This window comes from Mixophyes fleayi, chromosome 8 (genome assembly GCF_038048845.1).
Source record: "Mixophyes fleayi isolate aMixFle1 chromosome 8, aMixFle1.hap1, whole genome shotgun sequence".
In the NCBI taxonomy this organism is placed as follows: domain Eukaryota; kingdom Metazoa; phylum Chordata; class Amphibia; order Anura; family Limnodynastidae; genus Mixophyes; species Mixophyes fleayi.
This window is the reverse complement of record NC_134409.1, coordinates 98225362-98247033: the sequence shown is the minus strand read 5'-3', so window position 1 is coordinate 98247033 and position 21672 is coordinate 98225362. Positions and strand designations below refer to the sequence as shown.

Sequence of the window (21672 nt, the reverse complement as noted above, 5' to 3'; positions counted from 1 at the left end):
AATATGACAGGTGTTTTTCTAAGTCAGCGTGTAGAGTTCCCAGAACCTACTTTCAGAGTTCCCTTGTTCACGTGTGACAATTTTCTCATTATATAGCAGCTTGGGGCATGGCCTGGAGCCAAGGGACTAGGCCTGCTTTTTTGGGGGGAATTCATTGCCACTTCCCAGAGGTCCAACAACAGTGTGTTTAACATACAATTGACATGTGCACTTTAAAATTGCTGTCCAGGTAAAGCAGGTTATACCCCAAGTTAATTGCGGTGTAGGAATCCAATAAACTCCCTTACCTGTATTGATATAATCAATGTCAGTTTAACAAAAGCATGAACATGAAATAGTAGCTGCTGAGCAGAAACTATTCTTATGCAATTTAAAAATAAAGCACGGAATTGATACTTTATAAGAAAACACCACCCACAGACAAATCCCCACCTAGGCACTGATAACCATAAGTTAGAAGAAAGGATTGTTTCCACAACCAATGCCTTGATGCTGTCATTTGATCCTACTGTTGACAATTGTCAAATCAAAATATTAACTGCAGAAATCAACTGTCCAATGAAATGCTCATTTGACAGCTTCTGACTAGCATTGACAGGGTTACTTGTCTGTGCGCAGGAACAGAGACAGCACCTGACAGGGTTACTTGTCTGTGCGCAGGTACAGAGACAGCACCTGACAGGGTTACTTGTCTGTGCAGTATTCATACACTAGGAGACATGCAGAGCAGTGGTAAGCAAAAATAAGTACATTGCAACTGAAGTGGGATTTTTTGTTTGTTTTTTGGTACAGTCTCCTAAATGGCAACAAAAACAGGACTAGGCAGATTTAATGAAAATGGCAAAGAATATTTGCATAACTCCATCTTAATAGCAACTCATACAATTTCCATAAGGCTTCTAGAAACTTTTACATGTGGTCAGTCCTGGATGCCTGCATAGTTTGATAGGAGGATGAAAAAAAAATGGTGTAGATACAGAGGGATTTTTGGGTTTTGTTTTATACAAACAATAGATACGATCTTATGACATTAGGGTTACATTGTCATTCTCAAAGCACAACAATCAAAACAATAGGAATGTACATAGTCTTTTCCAGGTAGGGAAATTGAAGATATCTAATGTCATGCGTCAAACACTCAGATTCTCCCCCCCCCCCCAAAAAAAAAACTGTAAAACCATATTTGAGCTACACATGAAGATATACAGAAAATTAATGTATAATAAACTGTATTATAAATCTGTAGCGAAATAAGAAATGCTGATATGCATATTGTTATTTTATTTCTAGAATTCTATAGAGAGTAAATTTCATTAACCTTTTCAGCATCTTAACAGAGTATTGTTCACCAGTCAGTGGGCCAGATTCATTAAGGATCTTAAATGAAGGGGGTTCTTATTTCAGTCTCCTGGACAGAACCATGTTACATTGCAAGGGGTGCAAATGAGTGTTCTGTTTTGCACATAAGTTAAATACTGACTGTTTTTTCATGTAGCACACAAATACTTGATAGATTATTTGTACACTGAATTTTAAAGTTGATATTTGTGTGCTACAGGAAAAAACAGTCAGTGTTTAACTTATGTGCAAAACAGAACACTCATTTGCACCCCTTGCAATGTAACATGGTTTTGTCCAGGAGACCAAAATAAGAATCCTCTTCATTTAAGATCCTTGATGAATCAGGCCCAGTGTGTAGCACAATGCAGCTTTTTGCTGGGGCAATGGTAATATTTTTATAGAGCAAGTAAACACAGTAGTTGACCATGATAAACTTCAAAGGATGTGTATTACTGCCCTGAAAATTATACCTGCAATAACTGAAGGACTTATACTTATTTAAGTTCATAATGATGCATTTCCTCCTCTGCAACAGCTTGCAGAGGAGGTGCTTCACTAACCAAGCTGGCAAACATTGACTGACAAACTTGCATATTTATTCTGCAGAAATACTATATGTGGATTAGTTGGTTCATAAACAGGGGGCATGGGCAGTGATGTCAGAGCAGCTTAACTGACTGCAACAGATGCAATTATGATAGGGGTTGGGCTTTATCTGCAAATCAATGATGAAGTAATACTTTACTTTTTAACAGAGTATAGTAAACAACATTTATGGCCTACATGGTCCATACTGGAACATTTCAATCCTGGCTTCCAGTGGTCCTACGTAAAAAGAATTTGATGTGGTCCCAGGCCTGCTGTATTTCTAAACAGCTCTCCGACAACAACGTTTTGTGGTTAGGAGCGCTGAGAGGGGGCACGGGGGCAGATACAAAGTACCAGGGCCCAGGCATGCCAGAGGGCCCTCACATGCCTGTGTAGTAGGTGGAGCCACTAACCTGGTCACATCCTCGGCAGCTATGGAAGGGGCCCCAAGAAATTTGTGTAGCGGGGCCAGAAATTACCCTTGGAAGCCCTCATTGCCATATGTGGGGTAGCACATTTTACTAACAGGTTAACGTGCAATCACATGCAATACACCATCACATCACTGGACCATTGGCTGACACTTTTAGTGCTTAGCCGTAAGTAATCTATTCACATAAAGAAGTAGTAGCATTTTACCACTTTCCATAACCACAGCAATTGTTTAGCAGCACGTTTGACGAGATCTGCATTAAAGACACTATAAAAAGGAGCATAAAAAGGTGTTTAGAAAAGAACACTTTCTTACATGTACTACAAGTGACCTCAGTACCTAGCAATTGCAAGGAGTTTCCTTGAAACTGTAGTCTACATTTAGAAAGACATGTGGTCAATGTGATCCACCAGATGCAAACACACAGTATACAAGAATATTGCTCAAACGGGCACAAAAAAATAGCAAATATTGTAACAACATAGCACAAACATTACAATTGAACAGCACGGCTACAAAACATAGGACATGACATTCATGTACAACTTGAACTATATAGCACCTCAAATTGAGACATAACAATGCTGGGGTGAAGACTGTAACAATAGCATAATTGTTAAGTTTAGGAAAGAGTCTGCTTTATTAAAGGCTTTTTTCCCCCACTTTTAAATGGCTTAATTTCCATCCTTTTAGAAGCCACTAACCAAGGACTCTGAACCTTGATGATGGTTAGCGATGGGAAAACTATGCTAATGTGGCTCTATAATAAGCGAGGTAGCCAACAGAGTGCACGATGGTATGCATGTCTGTGACAGTGAACAGGTTATCACAGTAAGACAGGAATATCACAGGGCTCCTGGTGTAGTAGAGCAGTTAGGATGAGTTTCAGCACCTCTGGCTACCTGTTTTCCATGTTCTGCATCTGGAGACTAAGAGACGTGAAGCTGGCCAAAAGCTCTGTCACCTCATCCACCTGTAAATAAAAGCAGATGTTTGTAACACATTACATTAACGATGGCACTATTTGTAGCCCAAGTGGATCCCAAGTACTTTCTGCACCCATGCCTATGTGCAAAAGACCAACTGCTGTTTGGAAGTGATAAATGCAGGAAAAACACGTTTCTTAAAACTGCCCTTTTGGGATCTCACCACATATTGATCAGTCAGGTGAAAATTATAGACCTATTTATTGAGGTACTGATTGGGATCTTTATAGTTTTGGGAATAATGTGCTAACGGCAGCTGAACGAGAAGGTTTACAAATTCATTATTTTAACAGAAATGCCAACTAATAACCCCGCCTCATAAAGTGGACCTTGGTACTTTTAGATAGATAGAATAACCTGCACAAACAGAAACTAGCCAATATGAAAGAGATCAGTATTTTGCATGCATTAGAGAGAGTGTGGACGAGTTATAACCTGCTCCTTGGTGCTTGTCCTCTGTAGTCTGGAGCAGATCTGATCCAGCTGTTCTGTCTGTTCCTGTTGGCCCAGCTTTTCCAGATATTCCCGCAACATCTGGATGATCTACAAATTGTACAACATAATCTGTTTAAAAACCACATTTCCCTAAATTAGACTGGACTACATTATTCTGCTCTGAAATGAATTATGATAAAAAAATAATAATGATGAGTCAGATGAAGAAATAAAGTCATAAGTCAGATTCTGAAGAGGTCATCAGACCATTAAAAAGCACAAAGCACAACTAAGGCATATGGTTTATCCATCTTAGTCAGTACACTTGTGATATCCAACGCTCACCTGTTTCACCTCCAGTCGCAGAGATTCCAGAGTCTGTGACTTTCCATCCTGTAAGATGTTCAGCTTTGACTTAGCTAAATGAAGTGGGGTTCGGCCTGCACGGTCTAAGGCATCCACTCTGGCACCTTGGATTAAAGAGAAAGGGGAAGCAGCCGATTCGGTTTAAATGTAACCGGTTTAATTTCCCGTAAGGTCTATTCCATGGCAGAAAAGGTAGTATACAAAAAAAATGTCTTACCTCCCTGCAAAAGTGTTGTAATCACTGGGACATGGCTTGTGCAAGCAGCTAGGGAAAAATATTAAAATAAAATTACAGAATACATACAATGCTCATCAACTCGGATGCAATTTAAGAGACCAAACCATATACTACCCAGATGTAATGGGGTATTCCCTAGTCCATCCCTCTGATTTGGATCAGCCCCATGGTCCAGGAGCAAATGTACTACAAGGAGAGAGAAAAACATTTAAAGTTTTGTGCAGGAGAAGATATATTTGACAATGTAAATACTGCATATTTTGTGTTCTCTCAGAACAAGTTTTGAATGGACTGCTACACGTTTCACTAACCTACAACAGAAATAATTAAAATTAATTGTTGACAACTAAGGCTATATACACACTGCAATTTCCAATAGGTGCCAAAATTTTTATGAGTTTAAACATTCATTTAATATGCATTCGTTAAACAGGTTTCTATGACAAAATTTAACGGTGTTTACAATGCACTCCCATTGAGATGAATGTAAGTTTGCAACTGCATTGATGTGCATCAGAGGCACATAAGAAATAAAAACTTTGCAGAGCTGTCTACAGCATAGAATTATGTTGGGCCCATATTGCTACACCTCTTTACACTGCTTCAAGTTTTTTTTTTTGTTTGTTTGCTTTAAACCTGAGGTGCGTGCTCCAAATCACCCAGTCACTGACTGTGCTGGGGGCTTGGGACCCTTCCCAAAAGGAGAGAGGACTTAGTTCCTCCCCATCCCCCAGGTGCCAGAAGGCCCCAGAGAGGGGTAGGGGGATTTGGGGAGATAGTCAGGCCCACCTTCGCCGAAGCTAGGGAGGGCCCCTTGATATCCTCAACCCCAAGAGTGGGCAGTGGTCGAAGTGGACTGGAACCATGGTGGTATGCCATACCGCAACTTCTCCTACTGCCTTCATTGTAAAACTAAAATTCCATTCACTTACTTTCACATTACATTTTCCATACCGCCACTTCGACCACTACTGGTGGGTAGAAATATTTTTCTGATCCAGCCACAAGACCATGAGCAAGAAATAATATGATGATGAAAGGAGGTAAAAGTGCTTAGTGCTTGTGCCATACTCTGTTCACAGTGATGGTGCTGCAGTTCCATCACCAGTGAATTATTAGGAACCCCTGGCCCTTTCTCTTACCTGGGACACGTCAGCACCTTGGGCTCCAAACACCACTGGCCTTCTGGGCAGAGGACCAGGTGATGGCAGATAGCCTACAAAAGGTGCCTTCAAGCTCCAATGCGTACACGGGCATCTGCACCTGATCTTATAAAAAAGGCTTCAGAACACAAGTTCCAGCACTTAGGACTGATTTCAACTGAGGTCCTCACCTCCACACAAAACAGGAAAATCATATGGAGGGGAGGAATCCCACCATTCAGATAAGGGAGTGTTCGATTTATTTTTGAAAAAACGTTGGTTGAAATTTGTCTTTGCGCGTTTCCAATATGGAGGACTTTTTCTAAAAAGAAAAAAGTTTTAGAAGACATAATTCAGGCACTGGAGTTACCCTTCTTGCCCTCAGAGATAGAAGAGATCAGAAAATCTTCCCCACAAAAGAAATGTACAGGGCCTGATGGGTTCTCCACAACATACGAGACATTTAATGAGAAATAATCTCTTCTTCCCTTACAAGCATATAACAAGATTTCAGATCCGAGGTATTTGTCTGAACAGTCACCCTCCAGTTAAAAGTTGAAATTAAGTTCAGAATTATCGATCTAATCCATCAAATTTCTAAGTCCAGTATAACTACAATTTCGTATCTACGTACTTTGAAAAACTAATAAGGTAGACTGGCAATTTATGTCAGCGGTGCTGGAGCACATGTGGTTGCTGACCCTGGCTTCTGGCTACTAGTGCCTTCTGATAATCCTCTCTCTATGTAGAAGAGGTCACTCATGAAGCACTTAAAGTCTCTACAGAGCTCATTCCAGTTCACTGGAGATTCCTAGTCACTCATTCTGTCGAAGAATGGTGTAGGAGTGTTGATCTTGAAATAGTGATCCCCAACATTACGCTAGCAGCTACAGACAGTTACCTTGGGTAGGGTGACATGGTGACATAGGGTGGCTGAAGTTCAACCCTGACACTTAAAGCTCTAATATTTAATCGCTGGCCCAACCACTTGACCTCTTGAGAAAGGCACTAGCAATGTTATAGTCTCTCCTCCTCATCGCTCCAATTGTGTATTTCTCAAAAAGAAAAAAAAAAAGCCGTACCTCTGCATGGTCACCATGAGCCAGACTCTAAGCTTCCCTTTCCGATCCCCCCCTAGTTCTTAGTTCCTCTTGGAAATCAAAATATGTTAACGCGCAAATGTACTTATCTTATGTTGTTGAATTATTGCATTGTTTTAGTATTTTACTCTGTTATTGTTTCTCTCATTTTGTATAAAACTGTATACTTGAAAAGATCACATTGAAGCCTACCTCTTCTTGTGTGTCAATACCAGAATTGAAATTAAAGAACACATCACGGTTTGTTAAAAGTGGAATTTGCCTTTAACCTCTGGTCTATATTTGTTAAAGCTAACATATACCATCAAGGAACATCTTCTGTTCAAATATCAAATTCTTTATGTATAAAAGGTACAATACAGGTGGAGTTTAACTAAAAGTGGAGATAATAAAACACAATATAGATTTGTTCTGTAAAATACACCCCTCCCGCACTTTACTCTTCTTACCAATTTGGTCATTTCCATTGCAGGATGCAAAGTGCAGAGCAGTCCGGCCCTTGTCATCGGCAGCACAAGGATCTGCTCCTTCATCAAGCAAGCGTTGGACTGAAAAATTAAGAGATATTTAGTGTGCAAATTCTCATAACCAGATTCTACAATCATTAAACATAATATAATCAAGCACCTGTGTCTATGTCGTTCCCATTGGCAGCTTCTCTTAACTTCCTTAGTGCTGTAGGTAGAGAAAAATGTTTGGTGGATCAATTGAAGAGAGGACTTCTGTACCTTTAATGCAATGCATGATGGAAGACATTAATTTGTGGTAGCAAGCTGTGGTATAAATATGAAAACTGAATACGTCTCATTTGCAGTTTATCTTGTAAACAGTAATTTTATGTAAAGGATGTTTCAATGACTAAATCAAACCTTACATTTAGGAGCCTATTTATCAACCTCTGAAGAGGTTAAAATTCCCAGAAATCTGCAGTTACAGGCAGATATCTGCTATGGTCCCAGCATCATCATTCGCAAAGCCAGTCCCCATAGCGGTCTATGGGGACTGTAATAATGCACTGTTTATCAAGCTTCGAAATTCAGAGCTTGACCCAGACAGCTAATGCTATCGGATGATGGCGTTAGTCGTTGCAGTCTTTGGGAAGAACATTACAGTTGAGGATTCTTGGGATCCCTCCTGGAAGAATTTGTGCTCCTCCCCATCGCTAATTCTACCTGTAAGTAAAGTGATAGCAATTGCCATCACTTTACTATTAACCAGCAGTCGGGACAAGCTCCCATCAAGCCGCTGTCCCATCTGAACAAAGTCAATACGTTATCACATTTCTGATCAATGCGATGAGAAATTATAACACGAAAAAAAATATAATAGGTCATAAATAGACCCCTTAATCTAAAGCTGACCCAAGAATTTTAATTGTTTATCTTTAATGACTCCATATGAGCACTGTAATAAATTAATGGGGCATTCACATGATTCTGTAACAACCTGTCCATACAGGCAAAATTATAATAGTCTATGATGGTTGCCCCATCTTACATGGTAGTATAAATTCCCTTTTAATAAGAATGGATTAAAATTAGAACACAATACACACGACAAAATAGATTGCATTATCTTCCACTTTCCTGCTCCAACACCGATACTCAGCTTTATGATATAAAACGGTGATAAACGGGCACTGTTTACCCCCTATAATAACATATGACCAATAGGCGTCTTTCTGCACTGTACTCTGCCCGGGCGCTGCTCACCATAGCTCTCTCTACCCAGCGGACACAGGCGGTAACGGTGCTGCCGATGAGATTTCACACGGCCTCTCGGACACCTCCTCGGTTTCTCCGGTTCTTCCCATAACGCTCTCAGCAGCTCAGGCACAGCGGGGGAGCAAATCTCCCCGCCTGAGACCCCCAGGCCCAGGTCCCCGGGAGCAGACGCCTTGCCCTGCTCCTCCAGCTCCATCCGCTCCACAGGCTCCAGAGAGGCCACCAGGCCACAGTCACCATGACAACTAGGAACGGTAGCCAATCAGCGATAGCAAAAGATGACGGGAAGGCTGACAGTGGCGGGTGAGCCCCTTGTTAATTCAACCAATAGGGAATGGGAACGCCTTGCTGATTTGAATATCATTTGACAGATTTCACTTTTATTACCTGCGGTCTGCATTCCATGCAAAAGAGGGAACATATTTTCTGAGTCATCTGTCATATTTGTGTGCAGTCATTGTCTCAGTGACTTGACTAAGCAAATGATTTTGCCATGATTATATCCTAATCATGATAATTATCAAATGATATGATAATGTTGTTATGATCTAACTTAATATCTGAAGTTACTGTAATCTAATGGTTTCCAAGAAATCATTGTTTAAGCAAAACAAGGGGCTTATGTATTTTAATGATGGAAACAGTCATACTGCAGGCAGAGCTGTCTTAACGCATGGGTACGCTGAGCAGTTGCCCGGAGGCCCTACGAGCATAGTGTCCCCATAGGCTTGCCAACTTTTCAGCATAATATTCAGGGAGATTTATTCAGTATCTTGACCTTGACGAAAATAACGAGCACGTGCTATTTGTATATAAGCAAGTCAAAATCACCACACATAATTTTTTGAAACAATTCAAAAATAATTTTTTGCAAATGTTTCATTCAAAGTAATTTCGTACTGTACCATCTCCGTCTGTATTATTTACCAACTGAATACCATTTTTATGTTGAATTTCTTTTTTTTCAACTTCAAGGCTTATTTTGTTCAAACGTTTTTATGGATTAATCTCTGCTTTACAAGTTTTTTAATGTTTAAACACTGATTTTGTTGGAGGTAACGATAAATATAAGCTTAATTTTATTGTTAGTTTACATTTTTATTCCCGTGAGTGGTTGTGTAGGTAGGGCCCCAGTGCACTGTTTTGCCCGGGGGACTATAATGCTGTTAAGACGACCCTCACTTCAGGGTCCTGCTTTCTGTCCGCTTACCTTCATTTTTTACTTAGAGATGCACTTTTTTATTGCCCAATCAAGATTGGTTAAAATTCCTTTGTCCAGGAAGAATAATATTTGGACCAATTCAAGTTCTGTATACATTCCTTAGTGGAAACATAATGGGTCAAAGCAATTATACTCATAATTATATCTCCCAACATTGGCCTCCTCTGGAATCTCTTGCTCGTCCCAAATCCCCCTCCATTTCCCTTAAAACACAGTTGAATTGCCACACTCACCAGAGGCATGTTTACAAGGCACATGCTTACCATGATGGTGACACTGCTCAAACTGGAATAGTTGGGAGGTATGCATAATACATATTTGTAAAGCCCTGTCATGCGGCAAACTTTCCGGTGTCTTTACTGGAGTCCAGTGTGCACCTCTGCTGCTCTCTTGCGGAGGAGAGGGTTGTGCAAGAAAACATTTTTTTTTTTTTTTTTTAAAAAAAAAGTGAAATTATTTAGTAATTTGTCTGTTATTGGTAATCAGTCTTAGAGGCCTATTTAACAAACTCCTAATCCCCCAAAAAGGTGGACCACTACAATTTTATAGTGGAGATATCAGCTGCTTTCCCACCGATTTTGAACGCAAAAGCTGTCCCAATAGGTTTCTATGGGGACAGTTATTTTGTGTGATTTAACAAATCCGAAAATCAAAGATTTTCACAATTCTTGCCGGATGGCTAACACCATCTGAAGATGGTTTTAGCATGGGGAGAGCATTGAGGTGTCAGGCGTGGCACAGTGCTGTGTCCGTTGCATAGGGACGGACGCCTGTTACTGCCGCTGAGCGCTCGGTTGCTAGGCAACCGAGCACATTTCCGGGTCAGCGGTTACGCGTTCTGAACGCTCTCCAGTAGTTCCGACGGTGGTGTTCAGCGTCACCACCGCCGCTGATTAGTGCAGGTATTTAAAGTTCACTCTGGCACTAGGAGAGTGCCAGAGTATTAGGTCCACCCTAGCTCCAGCGTTCCTGTGCAGTTCTTGTTCCTCTGTGAATTACCCGGATTGTTCTTGACCATTCTTCCTCTGTTCTCCCTGTGTACTGGACCCGGCTTGCTGACTATTCTCTTCTGTGCTTCTGACCCTGGACCCGCTATTCTTGACTACGTTATTGGATTCTCCCTGTGGCATATCCTGACCTTTGGTTCTGACCCTTGCTATCCCTGACTACGATATTGGATTCTCCCTGTGGCATATCCTGATTCCTCGGTTCTGACCTAGCCTGCCTGACTCCGCTTCCATCCTACCGCTTCACTGGTTGCTCCCTCTGAGGGCCGCGACCATACTACTCTTTGGTGAGTACTGCCAAAACCAGTAAGCAGAATATTCTAAGTTGTGACAGTATACTCTGGCCATGACGTCGGATGGAACTAATGAACCCTCAGCTCGGGATCTTCTTATCCACCTGGGCCCTCAAGTGGAACAGCAGGAAGCCGACCAGGCCCGTTTACTTCAGTGTGTCCAAGGGATCATGTCCCGTCTAGACTCGTTACAGGCGGTTCAACCTCCCCCGGCGGAACCTCCCGCTGCTCCGTCTCTGGCTGCGGCTGCTCCAGTGGCTCCGTCTCCTTCCTTGGCTCATCCTACCGGGCTTAGAATTCCCTCTCCCGAGAAGTATGACGGAGATCCTAAACAATGCAGGGGGTTCCTCAATCAGTGTGCATTTCGAGTGCAACTCCGCAGCCTTCTCATCTGAGCGCACCAAGGTAGCCTTCATGATTTCTCTGCTCAGCGGACAAGCATTGGCCTGGGCTTCACCTTTATGGGAACGCAACGATCCTTTACTAGAGAACTCCGCAGCCTTTATTGACATGTTTCGCAAGGTCTTCGATGAACCAGGTCGGATCTCCTCTGCTGCCTCTAGTCTATTGAATCTAAGACAAGGTTCGATGTCAGTCGGTCAGTATGCGGTACAGTTCCGTACTCTTGCTTCAGAACTTCTATGAAACAACAAGGCTCTCATTGCTACCTTCTGGCAGGGCCTTACTGATCGAATTAAGGATGAGCTGGTCACCAGGGAACTTCCTTCTGACCTGGATACCCTCATCTCCCTGTGCATCTGGATTGACCTACGCTTCAGAGAAAGGACGTCAGAGAGATCTCTCACAAGACGCCCCACCCGCTTGGCACTTACCTTTCAAAATCCTATTTCGACTACAGAGGAACCGATGCAGCTGGGCCGCTCAAAACTGATGCCTGAAGAGCGTGAAAGGCGGTTCAAACAGAGACTGTGTCTATACTGCGGAGAGTCCGGACATGTGTTAAGCCTTTGTCCCAAAAGGCCGGGAAACGCTCCCTCCCAAACGGTAAGAGGGAAGCCGCCTTAGGAGTAGCTGTTTCCACTCCCTACTCAACTTCTAACCCTGAGTTCCTTATGCCGGTACTACTGGTCAGTTCTAACGGACCCCAGCAGATTCTAGCCTTCTTGGATTCCGGTGCGACTGGAAATTTCATCTCGGCCTCTCTGGTCCCACAGCTTCAGTTATCCATTCTGGCTCTTCCTCAGACGCTAACACTAACAGCTGTGGACGGTAATCGGGTCAGCAACGGCACCATTTCCAGCATCACTAGTGCCGTTCAGTTGCGGATTGGAGTCTTACATCAAGAATGGATTCAATTCCTAGTATTACCACAATCCGTCAACCCCTTAATTCTGGGGCTCCCCTGTCTCCGGGCCTACTCCCCACAATTTGACTGGGCTCGTGCCGAAGTTATCTCCTGGGGTCCACAGTGCCATAAGCGGTGTATCTGTTCTCCTCGTTCCAACGTTTGCCTTACTCAAACCAATTCTGAGACATCCGCACTACCCTCGGTCTACCTAACCTTTAAGGATGTCTTTTCCAAGCAGAGATCGGAGATTCTTCCACCTCATCACCCTTGGGACTGTCCGATTGATTTAATTCCGGGAAAGCAGATTCCTCGTGGTAGGACTTATCTCCTGTCTTTGCCAGAGACCCAGGCTATGTCACAATATATCTCTGAAAATTTAGCCCGAGGGTTCATCGGGAAATCTTCCTCTCCGTCCGGAGCAGGATTCTTTTTCGTCAAGAAAAAAGACGGATCCCTACGCCCCTGTATTGATTATAGACAACTAAATAAAATTACCATTAAGAATCGTTATCCTCTGCGCCTTATAATGGACCTTTTTGACAGAATCAGCGGAGCTCGAGTCTTCACCAAATTGGATCTCCGAGGGGCATATAATTTGGTTCGAATCCGTCCAGGGGTCGAATGGAAGACAGCGTTCAACATGCGGGACGGACATTTTGAGTATCTAGTTATGCCCTTCGGGCTTAGTAACGCCCCCGCTGTCTTTCAGTCCTTTGTTAATGAGATCTTCCAAGATCTGTTATATCACTCCGTAGTTGTTTATCTGGACGACATCTTGATTTTCTCTCGAGATATTTCCTCTCATCGTCTTCATGTCAAAGAAGTTTTATCACGACTACGAGCTAACCAACTCTTCTGCAAATTAGATAAGTGTATCTTTGAAGTTGAGCAACTCCCGTTCCTTGGGTACATTGTTTCGGGATCAGGACTACGCATGGATCCTAAGAAGGTGTCCGCTATTAATAGTTGGCCTCTTCCCCAAGGCACCAAGGCCATTCAAAGATTTATTGGGTTCGCCAACTATTACAGACAGTTTGTTAAGGGGTTCTCCTCAATTATTGCCCCAATAACCGCTCTAACCCGTAAATCATCCAATCCCAGAGAATGGTCTTCCGATGCCTTGAAGGCATTTGATTCCCTAAAGCAAGCCATCTCGTCCGCACCGGTTCTTTCTCAACCAAATCAATTGGAACCCTTTTTCCTGGAAGTCGATGCGTCCGCAGTAGGGATTGGAGCAGTGCTCTTCCAGAAATCTGAACTAGGTACCCATCTTCCTTGCAGATTTTTCTCTAAAAAATTCTTGCCTCATGAGAAAAACTATGGTATAGGCGACAAAAAGTTGCTCGCAATCAAGGCCGCCTTGGAGGAGTGGCGACATCTCTTAGAGGGTTCTCATCATCCAGTAACAGTTTTTACTGACTATAAGAACTTGCTCTATATCAGTGAAGCTCGGTGCCTCAACCCACGTCAAGCTCGATGGGCATCATTCTTTGCATGCTTCAATATTATCTTAACTTACCATCCTGTGTCCAAAAATATCCGTGCGGACGCTCTGTCTCTGTCTTTTGATAATACTGACATCTGCACATACCTGACGCCACTACCTATCTTAACACCTACCAGGGTTATCGCCCTTACTAATTACCTCACCCAAGACACCTCCCAGGGGTTGTTCTTTCTTGGAACCTAGTCTACGAGCCAAAGCGTTACGGTGGGCACACTCCTCCAAGCTTGCGGGACACGCAGGGGTGAAGAAAACCTACGAATTCCTTCGCAGAAAATGTTGGTGGCCGGCCCTGCATTCAGATGTACGAAAATTCGTGGCCTCATGTGCTTTGTGTGCTTGTTGTAAAAACCCCAGATTGGCTCCATCAGGTCTTCTACAACCGCTTCCTACTCCAGACCTTCCTTGGCAAAGTATATCCATAGATTTCATCACTGACCTTCCCCTCAGTAATGGGTTTACCATCATTTGGGTCGTTGTTGATAGATTTTCTAAAATGGCCCACTTCGTACCCTTGCCTGCTCTACCGTCTGCCTCTCAGTTGGCCCTCATCTTTATTAAGGAGATATTCAGAATCCATGGCTGCCCCCGCAAAATCATTTCGGATCGGGGAGTACAGTTTGTTTCCCAATTCTGGAGAGCCTTTTGTAAAATTCTTTGTTCTGAACTCAAATACTCGTCCGGCTATCATCCACAAACTAATGGCCAAACGGAGCGGGTTAACTAGGACCTCGAGATCTTTTTACGATGTTTCTCTTCAGACAACCAAACCGAATGGGCTAATCTCCTACCTTGGGCTGAATTTTCTCACAACTTTCATCATCACGAGTCTTCTGGTGCTTCTCCATTTTTTGTCGTCTATGGAACCCAACCCACCCTCCCAGATTTCTCCGGTCAGGTTTCTTCGTCAGTTACAGCTGTGGAGGATTTAATGCGGAACTTCTCTCAGATTTGGTCAACTACCAAAACCAAATTCCAAGAGACTTCCGTGCGTTATAAGCAAGCTGCTGACCGACATCGGAGACTTATTCCTTGATTACACATTCACGATAAAGTATGGTTGTCTACACGCAATCTCAAGTTGAGGGTACCTTCTCAGAAATTGGCTCCTTGTTATATCGGGCCCTTCTCTATAACACATGTTATCAACCCGGTGACCTATAGACTTCAGCTACCTCCATCCCTGAAAATCCATAACGTTTTTCATGTCTCTTTTTTAAAACCACTTGTACTTAACGAGTTTCATCAATTGCCTCATCGTCCAGCTCCTGTACGGACGACCAATGGTGAAGAGTTCGAAGTAAGTCGTATCCTGGACTCCCGTGTTCTTCATGGACGACACCAATTCTTAGTCCATTGGAAGGGCTTCGGCCCAGAAGAGAGATCATGGGTGCTAAAAGAGGATCTTCACGCCCCACGATTATTGAAGCAATTCCTCGACCAAATGCTCCTTTCTGGCAGCCGACAGGCCTGCGCATCCCGGTCGTAGTCTTTCTTCTGCCGTTTGTAGAAGAACGGAGGAGGGCGCCTGCGCTGAGCAGGTCTCTGCTGAGGGGACACTTCCTCTGCTCTCACTCCCTCGCTCACATGCTCTGCACTTACTTCTCCACCAGATTCTGCAGCATTCTCTCCTCTTGGCCGGTAGAAACGTCTGCGGAACCTTCGTTGGTAGGGTGCAAATCTGCTTCCTTTTACTGGTACACCACCAGGGCCAGTCACGTTTGCTGCCTCGGCCTTCTCTCCCTCCACAACATCAAATTCCACAGTCTCACCGTCTCCAACACTACGCAGAAACTTCCGTGGGTTATTTTGCTTTATTGCTGTCTGGTGGACAAAGACATCTTCTTTGGTGTCATTTCTGTTGATGAAGCCATATCCATTCCGCACATTAAACCACTTGACAGTGCCCAAAACCTTTACATGGGGACCAGCGGACTTTTGATGACCTTGTAGGAGCCGAACAGTATGTTGAAAGGCCTGATGACCGGGGGACGCCGCTTGGGTTAATTTACCCTTCAAAGTTGCCACTAGCTTATCCGGGCATCTTTGCAGCACATTCATCCCCAGGATGATGAGGGCTATGTTCCCTTCACAGGAGGCGGTGACGAGACAGCCTTGTCTTGGCAACAAGGTCGCTCCGATCTGGATGTCCGCTTCCCAATACCCTTCACATGCAATCTCGAGGCCGTTACTGGCGGTCAGCCGCAGCCAGGTTGGGGGTGGTGATAACAGCTGCTCTTTGCCCCAATACTTGTGGAATGTAGGTAGCCAGATGGTCGTAATCTGCGACCCTGTGTCAAGCATAGCCAGGGTCTCCACTCCATTAATTGTAACGGGTAACGTGGGACATTGTCCGATGAACTAGGGCCTCCAATTTTCTGGATCCGGATCTATTCCCGGGGCTCGCCCCGAGATTCGGCCCTCGATCTCGGGGTGTCGGAGTTTAAATGTTCGTTTTGGTTGCAGTTTCGTTCTATGTGTCCTATCCCATGGCACCGGCGGCATATCGGGCGCTCTTGACTATCGAATTGGTTGGGCAATCGCCGTACATACTCGCGAGGTGGTTCCCAAATGCCTCGGACTGGTCTTTGTCTTTCGGGCCTCCACTCTGGTTGCCCGTAGGTGGGTGCCGGTGGCCTCGCCATTTGGCGCATCTCTCGCTGGATTTCTACCAATCCAACGGCCAGCTCCTACATTTGCTTTTTGAGCGTTTGTATTGGGTCTTCAGTGGGATACTGACCGCTCTGTATTACCGATTCTTGGGCCCGTGCTGATTTTTCTGTGCTGCTTGCCATGGCTCCCCTCGAGCTTGCCCTTTCTCTGAAGCCCACCAATTCTGGGTATTCTTCCTCCCTTCCCCGTTGGTTACCGACAATGGCGATGGCGGTCTCTTTAAACTCTCGGAAGGTTTTGCCTGGCATCTGTGCTTTCATCAGTCGTAGCTGAATCTTAACGCTTTCTTGGGTGACTCCTTCTACGAACTGCACGGTCAGGGCTTCGTCCACGTTTCATACTTACTCTTTGTCCACTGCCTGAATGGCTCTTAGCATCTCTTGTAGGCTCAGGGCATAGTCCCGCAGTGTCTCGTTCGGTTGTAGCTTGCGAGCATATAGTTTCATCTTCAGCTCCGGAAGAGTTCTTGTCTCAAACGTTGTGGAATTTTTTTTTAAAACTTGTGCCTCTTCTTTCTTGTCATCCATCGGCCATGAGATTACTTCTCTGAGCGCCGACCCTGTGAGTTGCGCTATTAAGATCTCCACTTTCTGCTGTTCATTCAACGGGTATAGCCGGAACATGGATTCCAGTTTGTTCTTGAATTCTGTGAAGTCTCCTGTAGCTTGTCGTCTCCGCTGTACTTCGGGAGCCATGGGGCCCAGAAATAGTACGGTAGGGTTATGGGCATATTTGGTGTTGCTGCTGGGGCAGCCTGTTCTGGGTTTTGTGGCCCTGCCGGTTGCGCTGCTCCCCCGCCTTGTTGCTGATCCATTTTTCACTGACGGTATTACTCTCCTGATGCACTCGGATCCTGTTCGGTTTGACGCCAAAGTTTATGTGGTGGACGAGTACTGATGGGAATCCTTCTGTTCGGATATCCGGTGGTCAGGAGATAAATACTTCAATGAAAGGGACAAGGATTGGTCAAACAACTTGGTTTTATTGAGAATGCGGTAAGGATAGTTTCGGTAAGACATCGCGCCACTGACCCCTTCAGCTCAATAGTAATGAAAAAATAATGCATCTGCTCAGCATAGAGCACAATAGCATTTAACATATGATATACACCTGGTGAGTATAAGGCAGAATAACGATAACATCTTCAATGCACATTGTCTAATAAGGCACACTGGTAATCACAGTTACTACTTTCACATTAACAATATCTGACTGGTGATGATGCAAAAACCATCAATAATAACCCATCAAGACTCTTACGGTCACTACCGCGCCCACTAGAGGGCTACTTCTTATTCAGGTGTTTGGGGTACCGTGCTATTCCCTATGGGTCAGGCGCCCCACTTTTAGCATCTACTGCTGAGTTAACTTGAATTGCAGCGGTACCACTAACACTGAATGTCACACCTTCAATATTAATAAATCAATTTTTAGGTAAATCACATAACATTAACATCATCTAAAACATTTGGTGCACCAATATTATCCCCGGTAACGTTACCATATTTTCCGCTCAGTCCTGGGCTGACCTGTGCACAGGAATTTGGTAGTGTTCCAATGTCCTGCAGAGGTTTCCATCAAGGGTTAAGTATTATAGTAGAAAGCAGTGCTGTTGCTCATTTCAGCCACAAGATGGCGCTGTTCTCTCAACAGTCAATGAATCTCTATCAGAATATGTGCTCTGCAACACTGTATAATGTCCAGATATCAGCACACACACAGGATAAAGCTGAAACGACCGTCTTAATTGTTCCCTGCAGCCTGTGTAAAGGTATGATCTGGGGGGAAAGCTCTCACAGTCCTTCCTTGTACAAGAATGCAATGTCAGTTTTGGATAGATTCTCTCATCACTCTTCCCTTGACACTGGGGTGTGTGCAGTACACTGCAGGCTAGGGTTTTACCTTGAGACGGTTCTGCAGTTAGTGGAGACTGTCTTTGGCGCCCACTGCGTGTCCCCAGCTATTCTCCGTCCGCTTTGCTGGCAATATCACAGTTCTGGCAGCAGCTTATCTTCTCTCTGCTCGGCTGCACATCCTCCCCCTTGTTCCTTCTACCATGCTGCTCTATCTTTCTCCTCCTTCCTGCACATCCTCTTCCTGTTAATCCCCCAGCCAATCAGGGCCTTCATCCTCCTCCTGTCAATCACTCCTGGGCACAAGTTTTTAGGAGCTCAATTAACCCCTTGTTAATAACTCTAATAACTATGATAACTCATTCATACACTCAGATTTAGGCACACATGTTGGAAATGCCAATGTGCTTTTCGCTGTCAAGGTTCAGCTCTTGAACTGAATATAAATCTTAGTGATGAAAATACTTGGTGTTTAATAGTGTGCGATAAAGATTTTTTTGTGGGTAGTTATTTTTAGGGTTTGTTCCGATTAACCCTTTTACACTCAAGTCACACATGTCCAGATGAGTCTACCTATATATACCTCACAACATGACTCATTTCACCCATTACAATTAATTCATCATAAGTAGGGTTAGCATTTTTCAGAATACAAAAGTGGATTGAAATTGACTAATTTTGAGCACCCTACAACTTTTAAACGACATATTTTTTAACAATATCATGCCAATACATCTTGCCTTGGCATCCCTGGTGACTAGTAACATCTAATCTGGTGACAAAGTCCCACTGCTGCTTTCCCACCCCTGACTGTGGGACCCATAGCAGCTGCATCCCCTGCTACTACAGTAATTACACCCCTGTGTATGTAGATATATATATATATATATATATATATATATATATATATATATATATATCATCATCATCACCATTTATTTATATAGCGCCACTCATTCACATCAGTCCCTGCCCCATTGGAGCTTACAGTCTAAATTCCCTAACATACACATAGACATACAGAGAGAGACTAGGGTCAATTTTCATAGCAGCCAAATAACCTACATGTATGTTTTTGGTGTGTGGGATTAAACTGGAGCACCCGGAGGAAACCCACGCAAACACAGGGAGAACATACAAACTCCACATAGATAAGGCCATGGCATATATATATATATATATATATATATATATATATATATATATATATATATATATATATATATATATATATACTATATGAACAAAAGTATTCGGACGCTTGACCATTGTACCAACAGGGACTATAATGACCTTGTATTCAAATACATATAATTTAATATGAAGTTAGTCCCCCTTTAGCAGCAATAACAGCTTCCACTTTTCTTGGAAGGCTTCCACAAGATGTTGGGAGTGTTTTTGTGGGAATTTGTACCCATTCATTCTGTAGAGCATTTATGAGGTCAGGCACGGATGTTGGAAGAGAAGGCCTGATTCGCAATCTCCGTTCCAGTTCACCCCGAAGGTGTTTGAAGGGGTTGAGGTCAGGGCTCTGTGCGGGCCAGTCAAGTTCTTCCACACCAAACTCATTAAACCATGTCTTTGTAGTGCCTGCTTTGTGCACTGGAGCAATCATGTTGGAAAAGAAAAGGGCCTTCCCCAAACTTTGCCACAAAGTTAGAAGCATAGCACTGTACAAAATGACTTGGTATGCTGAAGCATTAAGATTGCCCTTCAATGGAGATAAGAGGCCTAGCCCAAACTCTGAAAAACAGCCCCATACCATTATCGCTTCACCACCAACTTCACAGTTGGCATAATGCAGTCTGCCAAACCCAGACTCGCCCATCTGAGTCTGAACTGTTAGTATACATCTGAACTATACGATAGAATATGACAATGTAATCTAAATGAATACATTTCATATATATATATTAATACAAGACTCAAAAACACCATACTTACCAACTTTAAAATGTTGGTTTCCGGGAGCCTTGCGGGGGAGGTGGGCATCATTTGACAGCCGGGGGCGGGGCCAAACGCCGCGATTCACCAGGAATTGCGGCGTTTGGGACCTAATTCTGCCCACTTCACTAGGAAGCATTTGGATAATGCTACATTCAAATATAAAATACACATATAATATCCTTGTGGGCAATATTAAGTAAATATATTATACAGATATAATGTATATATCAGAATCTATTTAGCTGTCTTATGAAAAGTCCATGCCACCTACTATCCCCTCTGCCCTGACCCTGAAACACTGTCACTTTATATATGTAGTTACAATTGTTCACACAGGACAGATCAGCAGAGCCCTACGCACACACTTGTCTATCACTCTCTATCTGCCTTGGCAGAGGGAAGAGCTGTCACCCTGAAAGTAACAACTGTGAGTCAGCGCACAAATAATTTATATTCTGTATTTCAAGCAGGAATCTGGAGAGATGTTTTTTTGTTATTGAAAGCCTGGGATAGGTGTAAAAAACAAAAAAGTGCACAAGGATGAACTTCAGGCCCTCCTCAAAAGATGAAGGGCCACTCTATACCCAACTCCCAAGACCAAAAGGTCCCTTAGGAAGTAAGGGTCTTAAGACCACAAAGCTTGAAGGGGGTGAGGGGGGGTGCCTTTGCCCTGGGATCCACCAGTTTCACCAAGGGCCTGGAAACTTGCCCAATCCCACCCTGATAACCTCTGGAACATCTGAGGTTTTCAGGGGGAAGGGAAACGCAGTGCTACACTGACCACCCTCTGGATCTTCAGGAATACAGAGCCCATAAGGGCCCACCCCACCCTTAAAAGCCATAAAAAAATAAAAGTGAAAGTTAGAGTGAAAATAAATGAGTGCCATGTGGACACAGCCCCAGCCTAATATAAAATTTCTCCCATCCAGCCAGAGGTGATGCATAAAGGAAATTGGTCAAAATGTGCAAGAGTGCCTTAAAAATCATGTGCAGCGCATCTGTGACTTTCTGACACCCCTGGGTCACCACTCCGGAGGCACATATTTTCCCTGGCTTTCAGCGCAGCTCCTGGCCTACTGGCCAGAGGACCAAGGTAACCTGTCTACATTAGAGGGCCCAGAGACTGCTCCTTGATAAGAACAAATACTACAATTGATCTTAATCAAAAGGCAGAGAAGAGCGTCTGGACCGGTGTACTCTTTAGAACTTTACCTACTTTTAACAACATGGTATTTTTAATACGGGGCTGCAGGTATTTCTATTGCATGCCTGGCCAACCTGTAGCTTTCCAGGTGTTGTGAAACTACAGGCACCAGCATGCATTGCAAGTAGTTAACCGACAGGGCATGCTGGGACTTGTAGTTTCACAACACCTGGAGAGCTACAGGTATGCCAGGCCAGCCCTATTGGGACAGGATATTTAAATGAGACTCAAGGAACAGAGAGCATTTATAAGGTTTAATAAAGGTATACAGATCCATTTTCTTCCAACAAAAGGGCTTGAATTTTAC

The 21672-nt window shown here is 43.6% G+C and overlaps 1 protein-coding gene across 1 annotated transcript; it reads right to left on the bottom strand.

The window, feature by feature from the left end:
• Positions 1-982: 982 nt before the first annotated feature.
• ANKRD54 (ankyrin repeat domain 54) lies at positions 983-8599 on the bottom strand. The gene is made up of 8 exons (XM_075182974.1): positions 8342-8599; positions 7257-7304; positions 7079-7177; positions 4502-4573; positions 4367-4414; positions 4129-4253; positions 3784-3891; positions 983-3335 (listed from the first exon to the last, which is right to left on the bottom strand). Exons 1-8 carry the CDS (start codon positions 8547-8549, stop codon positions 3261-3263), a joined length of 783 nt encoding a protein of 260 aa, XP_075039075.1. The 5' UTR covers positions 8550-8599; the 3' UTR covers positions 983-3260.
• Between the last annotated feature and the right edge of the window lie 13073 nt (positions 8600-21672).